At 41.4% G+C, this 23,670-nt stretch overlaps 1 protein-coding gene across 3 annotated transcripts in view; it reads right to left on the reverse strand.

Moving 5' to 3' along the window:
• Window positions 1-21,494, reverse strand: part of cacna1ea (calcium channel, voltage-dependent, R type, alpha 1E subunit a) — a 269,169-nt gene extending 247,675 nt beyond the window's left edge. For all 3 annotated transcript variants that reach the window (XM_076985535.1, XM_076985537.1, XM_076985534.1), the window contains exons 1-2: window positions 21,411-21,494; window positions 20,143-20,608 (exon numbers count right to left, since the gene is read on the reverse strand). In XM_076985535.1, the coding sequence (XP_076841650.1) occupies window positions 20,143-20,585 (443 nt within the window). In that variant the 5' untranslated portion in view covers window positions 20,586-20,608; window positions 21,411-21,494. The remainder of the gene's footprint in view (window positions 1-20,142; window positions 20,609-21,410) is intronic.
• Between the last annotated feature and the right edge of the window lie 2,176 nt (window positions 21,495-23,670).

Raw genomic sequence — 23,670 nt, forward strand, 5'->3', positions numbered from 1 at the left:
AACATGTGCAACATAAACTACACTCCATTTAAATAGCAAAACACAACTGTTTAACCGACTATAAAACTCACGTACCGTCCTGCGTGCACCTGTACCAGCACTTTACTGCACTAACCACCCAGTACAGGTCTCTCTTGTAAATGAGTCTGTAAGCCTCAAGATATTATCCTGTCTAAATAAAGGAATAATAAATAAATTAATTAATTAATTATCACAGTGTTCATTTTAGTATAGTGGCTATGAAAGTACATTTCAATAATGACAATCAAAATACAATCCAGATGGAAGTTAAACTCTATATTCCCACTAAGCTCGCTGGCTGGCAAACTACTGAATGTGGTTCCATCTAGTGGTGGAAGTGGACAATACATTCACGAGAGCTGGGAGTTCAATTGTGTTGTAGCAGGACTAGCAGTGCTAGTATGCAGGGTTAGAGTTTAGGATTAGGTTTAGGTTAGGGTTTAGTTAGGGTTAGGTTGGGGTTAAGGGTTAGGGTTCGTTAGGGTTAGGGGTGAGGGAGGGGTAGGTTACGTTCAGTGTTGGGTAAGTTACTTTAAAAAAGTAATTTGTTAGTTACAAGTTACCTTGTTTAAAATGTAATTGTAGTGTAACTTTTCTGATTACTTTTGAAAAGTAATGTAACTAATTACTTTTGGATTACTTTAAGGTTTAAATTAGTATTGACCCATGATCAACATTTCATTTTTGAGAACTGACAGTGTGAACCTTAAAAGAGTACTAAGCTGAGAGGGAATTGCTGACCACTTCTTTCTCACAGCGGTCACCTTATTGAACTCTTCCCAAAGACTATTCTTTCCTTACCCTCTATCCATACCTAACCATCCACACAACATCTGTACAGTGTTCCTCTTCAATTCACATCTGTATAGCCCTATCTACAGTGGTATAGGATAATCTGTATATTATCTGTATGATTCCATCTGTATTTATCACATTTATTTATACCATATATTTTTCTTTGCCCTGTGCATTGTACTGCCATAACTACATTACACACACACGTGCATTTCCCTAGGTAATTTATCTACTCTGCACATATCTATTAACCATCTTTACTTACACTAGCTGTAACTAATTGCATAGGGTTGCCACCTAGGTCTGACAAAAAACAAGGACACTCTGTCATACGCGAACGTAAATTGTTTGGGGGGGGAGGGGGGGGGGGGGGGGGGTGAACATGTTACCGGGGGTTGGTGTAAAATGGACACAGCGAGAAAAAAAGACGGATTTTAAGTGTTTTCCCGGGCTGTCCCGGTTTTCCTTCTTTTTCATATTCGGTCCCGGCAAAAAAAAAATTAATTTAATGTCCCGGTTCTCACTAGGTTAGTTCAAACGACTATTTAGACTGTTTCTGTACACTTTAAATCCATCTTTTTTCTCGCTGTGTCCATTTTACGTTCGCTGCCAACACCACCACCCCCCCCCCCCCCCCCGTCAACAATTTACGTTCGCGTTTTTGTCAGACCTAGGTGGCAACCCTATTGCCTTCTGATCGCTTCTGAGGCCATGACTGAGGTGCCCTTGAGCAAGGCACCTAACCTCAACTGCTGCCCGGGCTAGGGCTAGGGCTGCCCACCGCTCTGGGCATGTGTGCACCACAGCCCCCTAGTGATCACTAGTGTGTGTGTTAGCCACTAGTGCTATGTAATTGTAGATGACCCTAAGTAAGTAATTGTTTGTGTCCCTGGTGTGTGGATGTTGAGAGAAAATATGCTTCTTTTAGATCTCACCCCTTTGTATTAATCGTCTCCTGTCTGTCAACCCCACATTTGCATGCCCAGCACCTCTGTCCTTTGTTTGTATATCCTCTGTCCTTTGTTGTATATCCTTTGATGTCGTAACCCTAAGGTGCAACTACCCAACCAAATGTAGATTGTACCTTCAACCCCAGAGAAACAGTGGTGTCCAGAAACTCGATCTGTAGGGTGTGTGAATGGGATTTCAGTTTTGGCTAGTGTTTTTATCATGTCCATGGGCCCAGATATGGAAGAAAAATAGTTCCATCGGATTTTGAATTCGTATTTGAAGCACTGAATTTGTTTGCCCTTGAATTTGAAGCTCTGAATTTTTTTTGCACTGAAATTATGCATCTGAATTTTGTTGCCTTTGAATTTAATGCTTATTAAAATACAATGAAAAAAAATTCGGGCGTTAAAAAATTCAAAAGATTTTTTTTCAAGTTGCTCGAATTCGATTGGTCAAATTTGGCTCACAAAATACGCGTGCAAAATTTCGCGTGCTAAAATACGAGTTCAAAGATATTCAGAGTAAACATCCGGGACACAAAGGATGAGCAATCGATTCAAGACTCCAATCGAACCAAATCCAACCAATCACGCTCCACTGGTCACGGCGCTGTTTGAAGCCACAGGCGGAGAGAGAGTGAGTTATGTCGGCGCACGGGATCGGCTCCTCTTCGGTGAGTGTATTTACTCCTTTATTTGTCTATTGTGGTGTTTTTAAGATTCAGTAAGATACAGTAAACGACGTGTTGCACATCAGAGGTTTGCGCTAGACTGATCTTTTTTTTAACTCGCTATGTAGTCAACATAGCTGCGTATGTGTGTGTCCGTCAGTCCACACTGTGCTTTATGATATTATACTTATCATAAAATCATTACATTCGTTTATTACTTCCTTACCAGTCGAGTAGTTTACAGTTGTTTTCAACTGTCTCCGTGGTGTAATGGTTAGTGACGAAAGCTTCGGACAAAACGGGCCTGGGTTCGATACCCGCGACTGATGAGCGATTTGTTATAATTAATATTTTTTATTCATTTATATATATACTGGACCGGTGCCAGGACATATTCAGTGGGGGTGGCGGCGTGTGACGATTGTTGAGCGAGCGAGGGGGCGGTAGCAATAGTAAAATAAATGGGTCTTATTATTTAAATTGAGGGGGCGGGACACCTCGCCTGAGGGGGCAACGCCCTTTTTTGAAGTAGAAGTTTCAGAACTTGAGTGCAAGTTGTTTTGTTATTTTTAATACAAGGTATTTCAGTTTGATCATATTCCAGGATTAAAAGGCTGTGGTGAAGTCTATGGGTCGTTGTAACAAGCATCTACTATGATGTTCTCCATTACCTTGAAGGAGAGGGCTCAACATTTCCAACATCACACACATCTTCTGTTGCCACTATGTGTTCCTACCATGCCTGCAGGAAGACCTAGATACTTTTTGTAGTGGTTGGGACAATCATCCAATAAGAACAGAGAGCCACATGACCCCTAATCAACTGTGGGTGCTGGGTCATTCACATCACCCAATTCCTGCAGCAGATAACACAGAGGTACATGAAAGTGTAATATGATTTTAACAAATAGTGTGGTTTATGTATAAAGTTTGGAAGTGGCTATTTTATCCACACAAGTGTATACAACTTATTTGTAGGGAATGGAGATTCCCAATATTGAGTGGGACAACAACGGACTTCCCATTGATGACCACTCAAAAATCATTGTCCCTCACACAGAATGCCCACTGACAGATGAACAGATGACAGCTTTGAGAGATGCAGTTAACCTAGGAGCTGCATCCCAGTCCTCTGGCTGTGATCTTTACATTTCTGCTGTCCAGTTTTGTGAGAATTTCCTGTCTATTTGAAACAACTGGTCTGAGAATTGGAATAAAATAACACATCTTTACAAAGTTAAGACCATATGAATGAAAAATTAATGGCAAATTTTGTCATCAGTTTTAGTTTGAGTAATAAAAAAAACAATAAAAAACTGAGATGCAGCTTCATTACTTTTTTAAATTATTTACAGTGTAGGAGACATTGCAGTAAATGGATACAATCAAAAGTTGTTTGATTGCCCAATTTTGTTATTCTGATGTTTGACATAAAGGTAAAAATTATACACCACAGAAAATAAAACTAATTAAAACTCATGCTTGACTCACTTTCATTTTATTAAGAGTTGAAGTTTTCAAAAATGATATCAAACATAACAGAGTTAGTCAAATTCCCTTCTGCCTCTTTTGGAAAAAGCAAGGCCACTGTCAGGTCGTCGAGTGAGCACTGTCCACATTGGGGATTCTTTAATCCCTCGTCTAATGCCCGGTTCACACTACACGACTTTTCAGTCGTCAGGTTTTTGTGCCGTCCGCACTACTATGACTGATCGGCGACGCGGGCTCACGAATTACACGACTGGGGAACTGGGGAATCGCCGACTCATCTGGCTGCCGTCCAAAAACACGAGAACACGAAAACGAAACTCTCGCCAGAACCAGCAACACCACATAGAAGAAAAAAAACAATGTACATGTACTCCACATTTTCGTTATTATAATTTTTTTTTACCGTTTAAACACTCCATAGTCCCAAGTTGCCAGAATTATTTCATCTCTCCGTTGCAGTGAACATAGATATAATCAATCGCACTATTTCTCCAGTGCTGTCACAATAACTTAAACACAGTGTTGTAGTAAAGTTGTAAGAAAGGTGAGGAGTTTGTGTGTTTGCTGGGTTACTGTTTTGAAAGCATTCTTGAAAGTTTTTTACATTCTTCAGAGATATCTTCAGCGGTGCCGCGGTTCTCTCTCCGCGTTCCCATTGGCTGTAGCTAGACGCTGCTGCCGACTCTCAGTCGCCGACTGCTAGATATTAAACATGCTAGATATCTGCCGGTCGTCTGCGACGAGTCGGCGACGGCCCGGCGAGCGTCTTTCAGCAGTTCACACGAGTGATCGCCGATTTGCCTCCGACCACAGTTTCTGTCGCCGATCAGTCGGCGACTGAAAAACCAGCCTAAAATCGTGTAGTGTGAACCGGGCATTAACTGCTTGATCTGTCTTGTGACACGTCCAACTACCTGTTTAGAGTAATAAACAGAAGAGAAAATGAAAAAATAAATTCCTTATCCAAAAGTAAACTCAGAGAGAAAGATTTTATACATATAATAATAATTTTAAAAAACAAATCGCTCGTCAGGCCCGTTTTGTCCGAAGCTCTCGTCACTAACCATTACCCCACGGAGACAGTTGAAAACAACTGTAAACTACTCGACTGGTAAGGAAGTAATAAACGAATGTAATGATTTTATGATAAATATAATATCATAAAGCACAGTGTGGACTGACGGACACACACATACGCAGCTATGTTGACTACATAGCGAGTTAAAAAAAAAAGATCAGTCCAGCGCAAACCTCTGATGTGCAACACGTCGTTTACTGTATCTTACTGAATCTTAAAAACACCACAATAGACAAATAAAGGAGTAAATACACTCACCGAAGAGGAGCCGATCCCGTGCGCCGACATAACTCACTCTCTCTCCGCCTGTGGCTTCAAACAGCGCCGTGACCAGTGGAGCGTGATTGGTTGGATTTGGTTCGATTGGAGTCTTGAATCGATTGCTCATCCTTTGTGTCCCGGATGTTTACTCTGAATATCTTTGAACTCGTATTTTAGCACGCGAAATTTTGCACGCGTATTTTGTGAGCCAAATTTGACCAATCGAATTCGAGCAACTTGAAAAAAAATCTTTTGAATTTTTTAACGCCCGAATTTTTTTTCATTGTATTTTAATAAGCATTAAATTCAAAGGCAACAAAATTCAGATGCATAATTTCAGTGCAAAAAAATTTCAGAGCTTCAAATTCAAGGGCAAACAAATTCAGTGCTTCAAATACGAATTCAAAATCCGATGGAACTATTTTTCTTCCATACCCAGACCCCAAAAATATCATCTAATTACCTGAAGGTTTTAGATGAGCTTTACGGGTGAGCTGGGGCAAAAAAAATGTTTGCCCATATTTCCATGAATTTGTAAATAATGCTTTGAGTCCTTGAGTGTCAGACAGCCTGCTACTTTCACATCTCACCACCAGAGTGCCCAGTCTCCAGAATTATAGTCACTCTGCTCCTCCCCAGCTGCTCCTCATTAACTTACATATATAAACAGTTTCCACATTACCTTGCGAAGTATTGCCAATCTTTTAGAATTGCATACCAAGTGTTATTTCACTGACTTCTCATTTTGGCCTTTTGTGAATTATCTTACCTGTACCGTTGCCTGATGTATATTCAGCACTAGTTTGTTACTAATCCAGTTTCTGTCTACAAATCTGCTCCTACTTCTTCACTCTCCGTTAACATTAAACAATGATTTTATCTGCATATGGATCCTCATTTAGCCTCTGGTTGCTCAGCATTACCGAATACTTCGCCTCCCATGGATCCAGCAGATACTACCAGCCTTCACGCTGCCCTTGTCTCCCAGGGGACCTTATTGGGATCCCATGGCCATCATGAGCGTTTCAACCTCCCTTCCACGTTTTGGCTCACCCCCTTCAACCACCTGAGAACCCAGAAGCCAAAACAACTGCTCCTATTCGGCTGGCTGTTCCAGAAAAATATGATGGCTCACCAGGTTTATGCCGGGGCTTTTTATTGCAATATTCGCTATATTTTAGTCTCATGACCAACGTGTTTCCTACAGACCTCTCCAAGGTTGCTTTAGTGCAGTGGTTCCCAAAGTGGGGGGCGCGCTCCACCTAGGGAGCTATTGCAGGGGGGGCGCGGAGCTTGAAAGTAAAATGTGCACATGTGTCAATATTAGGGATGCACCGATTCCGATATTAATATCTGAAAAAATTCTAGATCGGGTATCGGGGACAATGTGACCGATCCATAAAAACAGATCTATTCAGTCTAATTCTATGCTTGTATTGCTTGCTTTTCAGAGTTAGTTCAACCTTAATACTCGCGCTGGTGGTATTCCACTTAGTCCGTTTATTTTCTGGTTGACCAAAATAAACCTGGGCTCCAGCAATACTTCACTGTTCATACATGAACTGGTGAGTTGTCCAAAGCTCATTTAATGCGTTACTTACAGAAATAAATTAAAGAGCAGTGGTCTGACTCGGTCTACGGCAGAAAGCTAAAAAAACAATATTCCATACGCACGCTCAACTCGCTCCCTTAAAGAGACGGTACACATATTTCTGGCCGTTACATGCTTTGTGCTCTGCGTGATGTCTGCGCTTGCAAACTAGCCGCATATGTATTGCTGTTTCTCTTATTTCTTCTCCTTATTTATTTTAAATTATATTTAGAATTCTTGAACCATTTAAAAGGTTTCTTGCAGTTTATTTTTTTCATGTTTGACCAAAGTTGTGAACCTATTGTTTTTGTAAGTTTCAGGTTCTTTGGTATTATTTATTTTACATTCAATGTTATATTCATAATTGCACTGACTGAACAAATGCAAGTTGTGTTGTTTTTACATGTTTTATGTGTGTTTAAGTGTGCTATACTGGTGCAGAGTTTTCAATAAACTTGTAATTCTGTATGTCTGTGTTTAAAAAAAATGCTTTAAGTCGATTCAGCACAGTTTTACACTATCAGATCGGTATCGGCAGAGGCGGTCTTTGCATAGAGGCGTGGCTAGGCAACTGCCTTGGGCCCCTCCCACTGCAGCCCACTGTAGGGGCCCCCTGATTAGCTGACTTATTTCTCGCATATTAATGTTGATGGGCCCCCTAGCTAATTTCGCCTTGAGCCCCCAAATTGCTAAGTCCACCACTGGGTATCGGATCAGTATTGACAGATACGAAGCGTCAGATATCTGAATCGGTATCGGAAGTGAAAAACGTGAATCGGTGCATCCCTAGTCAATATGGGGGGGGCGCAAAAATATTCTCATCTAGGCCTGTCACGATAACAAAATTTTCAGAACGATATATTGTCCCAGAAATTATTGCGATAAACGATAATATTGTCATTTTAAAGTGCCATTATAAATTTTTTTCTTGCTTCTGGGCTCCCCAAAGGAGCTTTAAGACAATGTGCCACAATAATAATATAGTAGCATAATAATACAATTACACCAGTTGGCAGTAATGTATTGTAAAGCTCATGTATGTGTTCATATTTGAGCTTGACTACATATCTGTAGTGGCAGAGTAAAATGAGATGTCTAATCTCCTTCAGAACACGTGACTTCATTATATAAGGTTGGAATGGCAGTTTGGGAGATAAAGGTTTTCTTTGGCAGTTCATACTGCATGTTAAATCTTTGCAGCATGTTTATAAATGTTTTCTGACTGTATTTAACGGCAGCATCTCTTTGGCTATATAGCGAGTTAAGTCTGGTTTAAGCCTGGTTTAAACTTGACGCATCGCGAGCCGAGCGAGGGTCTGCGCGGCGAAAATTACGTAATCGCGGTGGCCTCGCACACTGTCGATTCGCGAGGTCGTGCACCTCTCGAATTTTGTAACTTCGCGCTCGCACGCCGCAGCGCAATGAACAAAGTCATGTTTGCGGAGTTCATTTTCGGGCTATGCGGAGTTTAATTCATAAAGCATTTGTACGTCACTTTAAAGGTCCATTTCAATATTTCCCAGCACGTTAAACTTAATTAAGTTAAATATTTATACATATACTCGAAATAATTCGCTTTTTATCACATCATTTAAGGGTTGTTTATTTTCAAAACGCCCAATCTTAGAACGTCTTCCCGTTCTCTCATGTTTCATCCTGGAATTACAAGAGGCTCGTATTTGTTAACTGTTCAGTCAGTCAGATATTTATTGTGAAACGAAGTACAATTTCAAGTATTTTCAAGTACTTTAGCCTAAATTCCAGCACTTTTCAAACCTGAAACACAAAGCAACATTAAAATTCGTCAGGTAAATGTTCCTTCCACTGTTTTTGAGGGGATTTCCTTTATACTACCACATATCGTTTCGAACAACAACGCTTTCACCGTTCGCGGTGGTTCGCGCGAGGTGAGCGGAGTCGCGCGCTACGGTCACTATAATAAACAACCATTAAATAATGTGATAAAAAGCGAATTATTTCGAGTCCTATTAGCCTCAAATACGTTCACGAGCTAACACATCTCCACCTGTGTGCGTGGAGGCACTGTTATTTACGTTATTGAAATCTAACGTAGTTGCGGTTTATTCTCATGTAAACAAATTTGAGCGGAAACCCAATGGTCAATTATCGACATCAGCAAAAATGATCACGGTTAAAAAATTATCGTACGATAAGTCGATAATGTAATTATCGCGACAGGCCTATTCTCATTTACTAAAGGGGGGCACGGCAGAAAAAGTTTAGGAACCACTGCTTTAGTGATTACACTGTTGACCTGAAAGGCTTTACACTGGGCCACAGGACTGGAACTCAAATCCTCCCATAAAGGAATCTTATAGCAGTTTTAAAAGACACTTCAAGGTGGTGTTTGACCATTCCTTCAACTGGGAGGATCCAGGTCAACAACTGCTTCAGCTCCATCAGAGTAGGTAGTCAGAGGCTGAACATTCCCTTCAGTTCTGCATGCTGGCAGGCTGCCAGTGTCTGGAATGATCGAGCCTTGATCACCTCCTACCGCCAGAGCTTGAACGATGTCCTAAGGGGAGAGCTGGCTTGTAAGGGAGAATCTCACTCAATGAACTCACTCAGTTATCGATCAGATTAGATAATCTTATACGTTCACGCCATAAGGTTTCAGTGCAACACGCGACTACCCATTCAACCCTGACCACAAAGAATCCAGAACCCATGGAATTAGGAGGCACACTACTGTCCCCAAGGGAGCGTCAGTGCCGCAGTAGAGAGGGTTTATGCTTTTATTTGCTGTCAAAAGGGTCACCTCAGTAACTCCTGTGATTTGTACCAAACAAGTCCCAGGACGTGTTCTGACTACACCACCCATCAAGACCAAAAGCTTCACTTTGCCAAATAAACTTATCTAGTCTCTTACTCCTTCTTTACCAGCCATAGTTTACTCAGGAGCAGTAGGAAATTTTATGGACAATGCCTTTGCAAATAAGATGTCATTTCCCGTTTTTCCCTGTGCCTTTCAGTATAGACAAAAGGAAGTTGACAGGAAGCCCTTAGGCACGAAAAATGTCCCCAACATCACCAATCCACTCCACCTTACTGTGAGTGTCCTCCATTCCAAGTCTCTGCCCTTTTATCAGTGACTTCCCCAAAGACCCAATAATATTAGGTTTTCCCTGGCTAGCACAACATGACCCAGTTTTTTGGGGGAACTCATAAAATGGAGTCCCTGGTGTCCAGAGTTGTATAGTAACGAAGTAGAACTACTTCACTACTGTACTTAAGTACTAAAACGCTGTATCTGTACTTTACTGGAGTATTATTTTTTTTCTCCTACTTCCACTTTTACTTCACTACTGTAACGTAGCTTGCGCCACGGAGCGAGGAGACGGACACAAACGCAGAGAAGAGCGAGATTTATTACAGGGCATTCCATAATCGTAGTCGAAGTCACGGGCAGGGGTCACAACGGGAGAGCCATCCAGATGAGACAGGTACAGGGGCATGATGAAGACAGACACGAAACAAAACCAGGCTGAAATAACACAGAACAGAGAATTAACCAACAGAGAGTAAAACACCGGGAACAGGGCACACGAATTACAACAGCGCGAGGGAGAGAACAATCAAACATCCAAAACAACCGACAAGGGACAAGGGAGACTCAGGGGTTTATATACATGGAACTAGACAAGGATCAGGTGCAAACAATGATACAGGGGCGTGGTAACTAACAAGGGATTCATCAAAACTAACGAGCAGGGCGAGAACACAGACACGAGGGAACCCAGAGTGACAGCTAGGAGAGGGGGCGTAGCCGCACGTGACAACTACATATTTTACATCAGTTTAATACTTTTACTCCGATTCATGTTTTATGTGCTGTATAGTTACTTGTTACAATTATAAATATGTTAGCTGGCGCTGTCACCAGGTCAAGCGATCAGGCTGTCTCATGAGAAAACTGTGCATGCTCCGGTCGTGTCTCCTTTACTCTGCTGAACACTTGAGCTTCGTAATCTAGGTTCACTTGACACGTCGTGACTGCTGCAAGGGTCCACGCGGCAAAAATGTCGCGGTGGCTCCGCCCATGCGAGTTGGCCATGCACACGGTGGCGTCGCAATGTCGTGCACCTCTCAATTTTTGTGCGTGCGAAGTTACAAGGTGGAATTCATGCACTTGTACGGCACTTTCAAGGTCAATTTTCAGTATTTTCCAGCACCTTCAGCTTAATTTACATATTTATACAAATACACATATACTCGAAATTATTCCAAATAATTCGCTTTTTATCTAATTAAAAGAGATCGTACAGTGTTTGGTAACAGCAGAAGAGCAGCATAAGTGCTGCATAAAAAGCTTGTTGGCATTTTAATGTACATATAATGGCACCTTCCACACCGTCAACATCGAGTGATCGTGGCGGTGAGGGTGAGGAAGTGAACCCACAGGGGTTTGCATTATTGTTTTTAGAATTGGAGGTACAAGACCTTTTTGTGCACTGGCACACTGCCTCTTCAATCTACAGATTGCTCCTTATAAAAGGTTCTGAGAGGGGAGGTGATTCAGAGCAGGAAAGGAGACAAAAAGGGTTGGAGCAGGGAAGGGATGATGGTTTTAGGGTTGGGGCAGGGAAGGGATGATGGTTTTTAGGTTTGGGGCAGGGAAGGGATGATGGTTTTAGGGTTAGGCCCTCGTTGTTCGTCAGTTGTTGTCCTCTGTGTATTTAAGTGTCTGTCACTCCCTCAATGGTTGTCACTGTTTTATCATAAAGCTCTCTAGCTGCACTTTGGCATCTGTCTTTCGCTCTGGCAGAGTCTTGATTTAATGTGTACAAAATAAAATTTTATGTATCTAAGAAGTTCATTTGAAAACTTGGATTGAACAAACAGCTGCAAAAATGAAGCAAAACCAGAGCAGGAGTTGCAGCTCCTGGGATCATAATCCCGTAATCCCCTAATCCCAAATAAAACAGAAACCTTTTAGTGAAGATGGCAAATACAATTATTTTTTCAAGACCTCAGTGCAGTCACATTGGCTAGAATCTGAATCAGAGAATAGAGAATAGTTACCCTATACTAAGTACCCTACCCTAACTACTAACCCCAGCACTAACTGCCCCTACACTAACTACCCTACCCTAACTACTACCCCTACACTAACTATCCTACCCTAACTACTACCCCTACACTAACTACTACCCCTACCCTAACTACTACCCCTACACTAACTACCCTACCCTAACTACTACCCCTACACAATGCTCAAAATGTTTGAATGAATCACCAACTCTGAGACACTGATGCATTTAGACATCCGGCTCTTCTCTGGTTTGTCTCTAGGGCAGACAGACATTTCTTATCAGGCTGATGAATAGGCCTTTTCAACATGTCAAAATAAATTATTCAGCAATTACAAACAAGCCTGACATTTAAACTCTGCTGGTTGCCTGAAGGCAGGACATTTATTTGCTGATGAGAACTGTAACCCAGTTAAACGTGCCTGCATGACTACAGGTCCATCAGCAACATTATACAAATATCCAGTTTCACACAGATCTTTAGGTCAGGTAATAATTTCACCTTTAACCCTGAAGTGGTGCAGAAGTCAGGGGGGTGTAAAATGGACACAAATTAAGTATTATATCGCGTTCGATTGATCGTCAGTGGTTGGCGCCAGAGCGAACTAGTAACTCATTGAATCATAGATATGGATCAGAGGTAAATAAACTAGATTTTTTTTTTCTGCGTGAGAGCGTGTGAAGATGGTCAAATGCGTGTGTCTCACGCTCAATGTGTGAGAGTTGGCAACCCTGAGTTATAATTGTATGTGAACTAGAGTAAAGACCACTAATGAAAACTTGATTTGTCCATTGCATCCACTTAAAAGTCTATGCTAATACAACTTAACTTCTTTAGTTTCTCTTTGTGCAAAAACTTAAGTAATTTAAGGCAACGGGTTTCCACGCAATTTTCTAGTAAAGTCAACTAATTTGGGTTTAGAGTGATAGGGTCAGAGCAAGAGTGGATATAGGATCAGAGTTCAGGTTATAAAGTCAGAGGAAATCAGGGATAGGGGTCTAGGATTAAAGTTTGGGTTATAGGGTCAGAGTTAGGGCTACAAGCCCAGGTCAAGGGTTCTAAACCATTTTTGTATTTCTAAACAGACATGATGTGTTTAGTGGGCAAAGCTTAACTGTGATAGAAAGTGACAGCATAGTGGTAGGAAGTGTAGGAATGTAGGAACATATGAATAACTGAAAATATGAATATACAAATATCTGAATATATGAATATTTATATGAATTTTAATTAATATGAATCATCTGGGTGGCCTCCAATTATTTGCCAACAGAAAACTGGTTGCTTTACTTGAGTGGTCACCAAGTACAAACAGGTCGATCCCCCAGATCCCCCAGATCTCCCATCTTGAACACATCAGACCTATGAGGCTGATACACTACACTACACTAACAAGCAAACCCTTAGTGATGGGGTGAGGTGTCCTGACCCGCAGGTCAGCACTCACCATCGGGTCAGGATCAAGGACCGAAGGGAATGGCCAATGTTAGACATCATCATCATCATCATCATTGTGGAAAAACCCAGCATCTATCCAAAAGTAAAACTCAAGGAATACGTTACACACTCTGTAGCTTTACATTTATTCAGTTATTTTGATTGTTATCTATCATCCTCCCAGACTACATGCAGATTTTCTTGAAGATTTTGAAGAAATGCTTTCAAGGATTTTAATTGATTTTGATTATGTTTTAATTGCTGGGGATTTTTATATTCACATGGATATATCCACAAATCCAATCACTTCAGAATTCATGAGGATGCTTAACTCTTTTGATCTCATACAGCATGTATCAGGCCCAACTCATAAGCATGGCCACATTTTAGATTTGATCATTTCTAAACGTATAGAGGTTAATAATACTGAAATTACTGATGTTGCAATCTCTGACCATTTTGGTGTATTTTTCAATATGTCATTATCTACTAGAACACTCAGTGAAAAGCGCACAATAACCAAGCGTTATCTCAGTGCTGGCAGTGCTGTGGCCTTCACAGACATGATACAGTCCCTCCCTCCCCTTTCAGAAAATGGGAATGAGCTAGTTGAAACATTTGCACACAGAGTTAGGAACTGTATTGATGCTGTGGCACCAAAGGTAACTAAAATAATCTCTGGTAAAATTAAGATGCCCTGGAGAAACACTCCATCTATTGTAAAATTTAGGCAAGATTGTAGGCAGGCTGAGAGACGTTGGCAAAAGTCAAAATTGCAAGTACATTTTGATATTTATAAAACAACATTACAGAATTACAACAGTGAAGTGAAATCAGCAAGGAAAAACTATTTCTCTACCTTAATCAATTCATCCAATAATAACTCAGCTGTCTTATTCAGAAGCATAGATCAGCTAGTAAACCCCACCTCCTGTGGCTTCCCTGAGACTGTTTCAGTTGAAAAATGTGAGTTTGCTATATTTTTTAGGGACAAGATTACTAGTATAAGGCAGAACATAGCAACAAGCACTAATATACCATCAACCCTTACATCAGTTACTCAGCCTAACTTTAATATGTCTTATTTCCAAGAAGTTGACATGGTAACACTACTTGATGTGATCTCATCACTAAAATCCTCTACTTGTGAACTGGACCCTTTACCAACATGCTTTTTCAAGCAGGTTCTGAGCTCATTAGCAAATGAAGTTCTAACAATTGTTAATCAGTCTCTGCAATTGGGTGAATTCCCTAAAATTCTTAAAACTGCAATGGTTAAACCACTATTAAAGAACAGAAATCTTGATCCCACAATTCTTAATAATTATCGACCTATATCTAACCTTTCCTTTCTTAGCAAAATAATTTAAAAAGTAGCGTCTATCCAGTTGAATGACTATGTCAAAGTAAATCAAATAAATTACACTTTTCAATCTGGTTTCAGAGCTCTCCACAGCACTGAAACAGCCCTAGTTAAGGTAGTAAATGACTTGAGATTGAATAAGGATGCAGGCAAACTCTCAGTCCTTTTTCTGCTAGATTTAAGCGCCGCTTTTGACACCGTTGATCATGAAATACTTCTTGATTGACTACAGAGCTGGGTAGGCCTTAGTGGCTTAGTCTTAGACTGGTTTAGATCGTACCTAACTGGGCGTTATTACTATGTAGCATTAGGTACCTCTTCCTCCACATGTCAAAAAATAACTTGTGCCGTCCCCCAAGGATCAATTCTTGGGCCGTTACTATTCAACATATATATGCTTCCGTTACCACACATCATTAATAAACATGGTATTAGTTATCATCAATATGCAGATGACACTCAACTTTATATTTCGCTAGAACCTAAAGCCCTAAAATCAATTTGCTCACTGTTTGACTGCATAGATGATATACAGACATGGAAGTCTGACAATTTTCTGCAGTTAAATAAACAGAAGACAGAGGTTCTTGTTCTTGGCAGTGATTCACAAAGGAATGATGTCCAGACTTATTTAAATCAAATGAATCTGAATGCCAGACAATGTGTTAAGAACCTGGGTGTCACCTTTGATAATGAGCTCAGCTTCAAATCACACATCATGACTACATGCAAGACAGCTTACTTTAATCTTCGAAACATTGCTAAGGTCCGAGATATGCTCTCTCCTGCTGACAGTGAAAAACTTGTCCATGCATTTATCACATCAAGGCTAGATTATTGTAACGCTGTTCTATCTGCTCTTCCAAAGAGCTCTATTTTGCACCTATAGCGAGTTCAGAACGCGGCTGCAAGGGTTCTGACCCGCAGGAGAAAGAGAGATCATATTACACCTGCACTCCACTCACTGCACTGGTTACCTGTCAGCTTTAGAATAGATTTTAAGGTTCTAGTCATGGTTTTTAAATGTCTTCATGGCAGGGCTCTCAAGTCTCACGCATTGAGCGTGTGACACACGCATTTGACCGTCTTCACACGCTCACACGCCACACCTCCGATTTCACACGGCGAGAAAAAAAATCTAGTTTATTTACCTCCGATCCATATCTATGTCGCCCTCCACTGGCGATCGATCGCGATATACAACGTATACAACCCCCCCCGCTCAACAACTGACGTTTGCCACATACACCCCCCCCCCCCCCCCCCCCCGCTCAACAATTAACATTCGCCACCCCCCCCCCCCCCCCCAATCAACAACTCTCACACTCTGGCATGAATCCAAAACTTGAGAGCCCTGCTTCATGGTCTTGCCCCTCTTTCTTTACCTGAGTGAAATGATGGTTAGATATGTTCCAGTCAGGTCTCTCAGGTCTTCAAACAGTAATCTACTGGTGATTCCTAAAAGCCGATTAAAGATTGGTGAGGGTGCTTTTAGCCTCTATGGCCCAAAGCTCTGGAATTCTTAATTAATTGGTCTCTAGAGTCAGAGTGACACCTAAAGCAGCTTCTGGTGTCAGATGCCACCTGTACCTATACCACCTCTACCTCTACCTACACCTGTCTTTACCTATATCACCTGTACCTATATCACCTTTACCTATACCTACACCTGTCTGTACCTTTATCACCTGTACCTATATCACCTCTACCTATACCTACACCTGTCTGTACCTTTATCACCTGTACCTATATCATCTCTACCTATACCTACACCTGTCTGTACCTATATCACCTGTACCTATACCTACACCTGTCTGTACCTATATCGCCTGTACCTATATCACCTCTACCTATACCTATACCTGTCTGTACCTATACCACCTCTGCCTACACCTGTCTGTACCTATATCGCTTGTACCTGTATCACCTGTACCTATACCTACACCAGTCTGTACCTATATCACGTGTACCTATACCACTTCTACCTATACCTACACCTGTCTGTACCTGTACCACCTCTACCTACACCTGTCTGTACCTATATCGCTTGTACCTGTATCTCCTCTACCTATACTTACACCTGTCTTATACAACCTCTACCTATACCTACACCTGTCTGTACCTTTATCACTTGTACCTATATCACCTGTACCTATACCTACACCTGTCTGTACCTTTATCACCTGTACCTATATCACCTCTACCTATAACTACACCTGTCTGTACCTATATCACCTGTACCTATACCTACACCTGTCTGTACCTATATCACCTGTACCTATACCACCTCTACCTCTACCTACACCAGTCTGGAACCATCAGGGCCCACTACGCCCTCTCAGAGGGAATAATATTATAAATGTCCAGTATATAATAAGAATAATATTCTTAAAACATAAATTTATCCAATTTTTAAATCTACTTACAGTTTGACAAGCGACATCTAAACAATTACAGAAATATAGCTAATAAATTATTCAACTGTGTCTATTCAATCTGTGTTGGAAGGTGAGGGGTTAAGTCTCACCTGTGTGTGAATAGCCTTTTCCTATATCACCTGTACCTATGCAGCCTGTACATTACACTTTGCTTTAGGGTGGCAGCAGTCGTAACTCAGCACAAGCACAACTCCAGTTACATTTACAACATATATTGAAATTGCTTATGAATAAATGGGCAATGATTAGTTGACCCGGGCACAGCAACCACTTCTTTGCTGTAGAGATTGTGGAGGGGTTAGGCCTGAAAATGGTGTGGTTCCACCCTAGCAGACCTGATACCTGCTTTCATGTGTATTCATCCATTATACAAAAAATGTTACCAAGCTCATTTCTGAGTTATTAATTGAAGATTTTAAATGCACACAATGCTAGTGCATTGATCTTTTAATACCAGCATTCTTGAAGGCTGTTCTAATTGGTTATCTAATTATATTTTGGTCTATGGTTTACATCAAATGTTGTAATCACACAATGTGACTATCAAACCAGTCATATATCTAATGTCATGATACAGCCCCGGACCCCTCACTTTGGGCGTGTGTTCATGTAGTCTACGTCTGGTTATGCCCGTGTATGTATTTCCATGAGTGTGGTTGTGAGTGTGTTCATCATTCTCACCTGTGGCTTGTCTCGTGACCACTCGAGTCTCATGTAGTTTGTCTATTTAATGTGCGTTTACGCAGTGTCCCATGCTCGTATTTGTTTAGTTAATGTACGTCAACTTGTGCATGTTTCATGTCTCCTACCTTTGTAGTTACTGTTGAGATTAAACTTTGTTGAACTGAAACATCATCTCAGCGTCCTGCCCCTTTCCTTGCACGTGACATCTAAGGCAAATGACATCTCCTTAGGTGTAAACTAGGGTTATGTATCCAATAATCATTCTGATAATAAACTTCGTATTACACAATGCCCCCTAGTCACATCAGGACAGCGTGTGCTTGTGCCTTCTTTACACATGCTGTCACATGCATGAAAGAGGATGAGGAACAAACGTGTGATTAATTTCACAACATTCTGAAAAGTGACCACCAAGAAAAGAAACCGGAGCTCCCAGGAGTCCCCAAGCCTGTCCAAGCACACAACTGATTTACACCTGGATATAAACTGCTCATCATACACTGAAGACACTTCACGCCACTGCAGAAATATAATGAAGTCACCCTCCGACACCTCAGATCAGTGTCTGTTCAACTACTGGTTCAACAATCAGTCCTATACTGCCTTTCCAAACCAACCATGTCCATGTCCTAGCCTCTTTTCACTTAACATCTCAATAGTTCAACAACTCACTGTCAAACTTCAGTCCTGAAACATTGTCCTATTTGTTTGATAAAGGCAGTTTGGAAAGGAGTTTAGAAGCAGGAAAAGTCTTCTAAGGTTTTACCTGCCAGTAAGATAGTAGTAATGAAGTATAGTATAATGTAATATATATATATATATATATATATATATATATATATATATATATATATATATATATATATATATATATATAGATGTTTCATATATTAACTGTAATGACTAAGTGTCTAATGTAAATTAAAAAACCTATCCAGATGTGTTTTATATATTAACTGTAATGACTAAGTATTACATATGGATCCACTCCTTTTGTCAGTCCTGTCCATATCTTCCCTTTTGCCATGTCGGGATCCGTTCCTTCAGTCAGTCCTGTCCATGTCTTCTGTTGTTCCACGTGTTCTTGTCTATCATATCATATCTGTCCCCACCTCCTTGGTTTGCTCTCAGATGTCACTTGTTTATGATTTGATTTGTTTGGTATATATATATATATATATTGCCTGTTTCAGTCCTGCTTTGTAAGTCTATGGTAGTAGTTCCTGGTTTGTAGTTGTTCCTGTGTTTTCATGCCTGTGATTATTTCTCTAGTTCCAACTTCGTGCATTTGTTGGATTCTTTGTTCTTTGTTAAACTGTGTATTCTGTCTGATTCTTAGTCTGTCTTTATGTGAAGTGGTTCTTCCTCGCCGTTCTCATACCCTCGGGGTGAATACAGCTCGGCTGGAGGAAGCAACTAGGGTTATGTGTGTTAGTGCCCCAGTTAATAATCCTGCTCAACATGACATTAAGTGTCTAACGAATTTGTGGTGTTCCAGTGTTTTTAATTTGTTTCCCACATTCTTTACACGTTGTTCCTTTGTGTTTTTTCCAAGGATTTAAACTCCCTGTAGCCAAAGACTCCATGTACAGTACTGCAGCTGAAGACATGAAGACAAGTTTCCTTTGTTTATATTTGACGCTTCTCTCCAAGTTCCTACGATAACTGGATGTTGTAATCCGAGAAAGGGAGTCGTGAAACAGTACATCACCCTCAGATCCAGGGCCATCAACCACATGCATCCTTCACGTGTTCACACTCAAACACTTAACTGTTCACATTTAACTGTTCACACTCAACACCACAGTCAGGTTTCCCATGAGTAAGAGGGTATGTTCTGCCTTGATTTACTTGGGTTTCAGAAAGATCAGAAATCAAGCAATTACTTAATGATATTAAACACTCAAAACTATGGCTGAATCTGAAATGCCGTACTTCCCTCCTATTCAGTACGCCAAAGCAGAACGGGGTAACAGGTAGTATGTCTGAGGTTATGAACACTGACCAGTTGCCTGCAGAAAAAATGCACTGCTTTAACGCTTGAGCAGAATGTACTGCATTGAAATCTAGTGCCTGCTATTTAAAGACGGCATTTCGGATTCAGCTTATGTTTACATTTCTTTCATACAATTTCTGGAAGTTCCTGAGGCAAGGGTGGGGGAGGAGTGAGGCAGGGGGTGAGGTGGGGGAGAGGGGAGCGGTGGGGGGTGAGGTGGGGGAGATGTGGGGTTGAGAGGTGGGGGGTGAGGGGGGAGAGGCAGGGGATGTGGGGGAGGAGTGAGGCAGGGTTGAGGGGGAGGCGGAGCTTACTCCCACTCCTTGCGGCGGGCTTGTGGGGTGCTCTGCATCTTATGGGCCTGGTGAGCTTTAATGATGTCCCGCTGTTCGATGAGGCCGCCCCTCCGCCGCTTCATGACATTTGGACTGACAGGCATGTCAGGGTCCAGTGCAGGTGTGTCCTCGCAGGATCCGCCCAGGTCCAAGGAGGACGGTGGGAGCCCAGGAGGCGGAGCTCCAGGGACATAGAGTGTGTCGAAGCTGCCCGTGTGAGAGAGCAGCCTGTCTGCCAAATCCTGGCGATCCAATAAAGAGCAGGACCGGGAGATGTCCAGTAGCGCCCCCCGATGTTTATGCCAACTCTCTGGGTCCTGAAGGAGGAAGCACCGTGGGGGAGGGCTGCTGGTGTGTGAGCCCAAAGTCGTTGGCAGCGCCAGGGCATGAGAACTGCCCGAGCGTGAGCCCAATTCCAGCATCACAGCAGGACTTCAGCGTCGCACTGAGGGACAGAGATGAAGCAGCAGCTCAGCGCCAGGGTTCAAATGCTCAGTTTAGACAGAAATACACAAATTATGTTGTTAAAACTTACATTTTAAAACACTTCTTTAATGATCTATAAATACTGAACAAAAGGTTTTGGAGGCCTGTTCTTTTATTATCTCCTGAACAGTAGATGATAAACCTTAGAGTAGCCCCCAATAATAGAGCAGGGAACCACTGTTCTGCATAGTGTGTCCACTGGACAGAGCACTGTTAGTGTGTCCACTGGACAGGACACTGTTAGTGTGTCCACTGGACAGGACACTGTTAGTGTGTCCACTAAAGTCAGAATCTGAAATAAATCCTTGACATTTCTGTACATTTGGAGGTCAGAACCCCAAATGTGAAGTATATCAGTAGGCTTGTATAATTTACCACTGCGACTGTAGATTCAACCCATATATAAAAGAATCTTGAAAAAAAAAAAAATCAAAACTCAATGACTCAGAAATGTGAGTCCCCCTCCTGCAAATTCCATCGCCCACTTCATAACTCTTCCTCTCCTCTCCTCAAAACCTTAGTTCCATTCAATAATAATTGGAATATCAATATAGTAGAAATGCAAACTGAATATTTCAGTGTTTTGGGTTCTAAAAACATTTAGTTACCAAGAAAAAAATGGAAAGCAGCATTCTACTACGGTCTAATAACGTTATCAGACATTGTGCAGTTTTATAGCATTCTGTTCTCCAAGGCTATCAGACTGAAGTGGAAATGAGCTCTCGTGTTCTATGTAAAGCTGTAGGAGAATCATCTGGCACCTGCAGTGTCTTCACCAATAAACATCTGCGTCCATGACTTGCCAGGTGTCATTATTCCACCACATGGAGCTTACAGGCAACACCTGATACAGGGAGAGAGCCAGGCAGGGAGAGGGAGAGAGAGGGAGAGGGCACTGGTCAGAGAGGGAGAGGGAGGGAGAGGGCACTGGTCTCATTCACTCTGCAAAGCATCTCTCTGTGCAGCTAGCAGGAGTCCATCATATCCTGAATGTTGTGGCTCATCTTCTATTAGGCAGTGTTCCCTTTGTCATTTAGTAGTGGACAGTGATGCCGGTAACGCGTTACTTAGTAACGCGTTACTGTAGTCGGACTACTTTTTTCAGTAACGAGTAGTCTAACGCAACTACTATTTAAAAACTAGTAGTCAGATTAAAGTTACTTATCTAAAACATCGTGCGTTACTATTTCTGCATTTCGGGGGAACGTAGGTTATATTTATTCATTCTTATTTTTTGGCTACACGTTTCTTACGCGGTTACGTCATCTCTGCTCTGCGGCGCCAAAGTCAGATGGAAGGAGAGGTTCGCCTTTAGCAGCTGGAAATACAGGCATTATTTTGATTTTATTTCGGCTAAGGAAGACAACATTAAGGTCCGTTGTACACTCTGTCCTGGCGACAGAGTGCTGTCTACTTTCAAAAACACAACGTCAAACCTGAAAAAAAAAAAAAAAAACCGGGGCTTGGCGGCGAACGTAAATTGTTACCGGGCGGGGTGTAAAATTGACTAAATTCAGTATTATATCGCGATCGATCGATCGCCGGTGGTTGGCGCCAGATCGAACTAGTAACTCATTGAATCATAGATGTGGATCAGAGGTAAATAAACTGGATTTTTTTTTCGGCGTGAGATATCGGAAGTGTGGCGTAAGCGTGTGAAGACAGTTAAAAATGCGTGTGTCTCAATGCGTGACAGTTGGCAACCCTGTAAGTGGGCGGAGTTGAACAGAAAGACTGTCTTATTTATTTATTTAAAAAACATGTAAGCCTATTTCAAGAAAAAGTTTACAAATGCCAGTGTCATTTTTGATGTTCCGGTTAAAATACATGTCAATAAAGTGAGTATTGGCAGAACTGGTAGTCATTTTCATGTTATAGGGGCGGGGGATCAGCCTCTGCTGAAAGTAACTAAAAGTAATCTAACTTAGTTACTTTTAAAAGCAAGTAGTCAGTAACTTAACTGAGTTACTTTTTAAAGAAGTAGTCAGTAGTCAGTAGTCGGATTACTGTTTCAAAGTAACTATGGCAACACTGGTAGTGGAATAAATCTGGAAATGTTTAAAGTTTTATTATAAATTAATATTACACCAACTCTAAAATCTTAAACTACAGCATGAAAACATGAAAAATAAGAAAAACAGTAGGCTTATGTTGTAAACATCCTTATGTATATTTATTAAAACATTTATTAAAACGAGCAGGACATAACTGTGTATTCATGATTTTGAGACACATTTGGACTAAATATCCCTGCAGTTGATAATTAGAGGTGAAGAGTGCGTACCCTCCAAATACCTGCTCCCTGGAACAAACCGACACCTGCTTCCCAGAACAAACCAACACCTGCTCCCTGGAACAAACCACTCATAACCACCTACATCCAGTCTGCCCCTGAATTCCTGCCCTTACCATAGTTTCCTTCCCCCCAATTCACATGCAGATGTGCCTCTGCCAATCAGAGATCACTACCAGCTGTCCAACAACTGTGTTTTTGATGTTCACGATGCAAATTAACTTTAAAGAGGATTCAGTTCTCTTTCAGGTCCTCTTCGGCACTGATGACCATAAGCTGTAGACACCACCGCTCCTTGTGCTCAGAGCCCATTTGTGTAACTCCAATGATACAGGGTTATAATGTTCGCTGAGTGATTGGGAGGTGGACACAAATGCTGAGAAGAACCAGATTTAACACCAATAAAGTGCAAAGCTCTATAAATCTGTATACAGTGGCAATCTGAACACGTTGGTCTGTATTCAGTGGTGATCTGAGTTTACCCCACATTCTACTCCACAGTCCACCCAGAGTCTCTCAGTCCTTGAGAGAATATCAGACTTCAATCCCTGAAACTGTGATGATGGGTGTACAAATGCGTACACACCACGTAGGAAAACAGAGAACACCAGCGGAAGTAATTGGCAGAAGGCAAAAAATGCTGCAATGAACAAAAACCCTTCGCAAACAGAAGTAAAATGGATAGGAAGAGAAATTGTTGGAGGAAAACTTGATAGTAGTGATGGGTT

Source organism: Brachyhypopomus gauderio, unplaced genomic scaffold (genome assembly GCF_052324685.1).
Source record: "Brachyhypopomus gauderio isolate BG-103 unplaced genomic scaffold, BGAUD_0.2 sc40, whole genome shotgun sequence".
NCBI classification, from domain to species: Eukaryota; Metazoa; Chordata; class Actinopteri; order Gymnotiformes; family Hypopomidae; genus Brachyhypopomus; species Brachyhypopomus gauderio.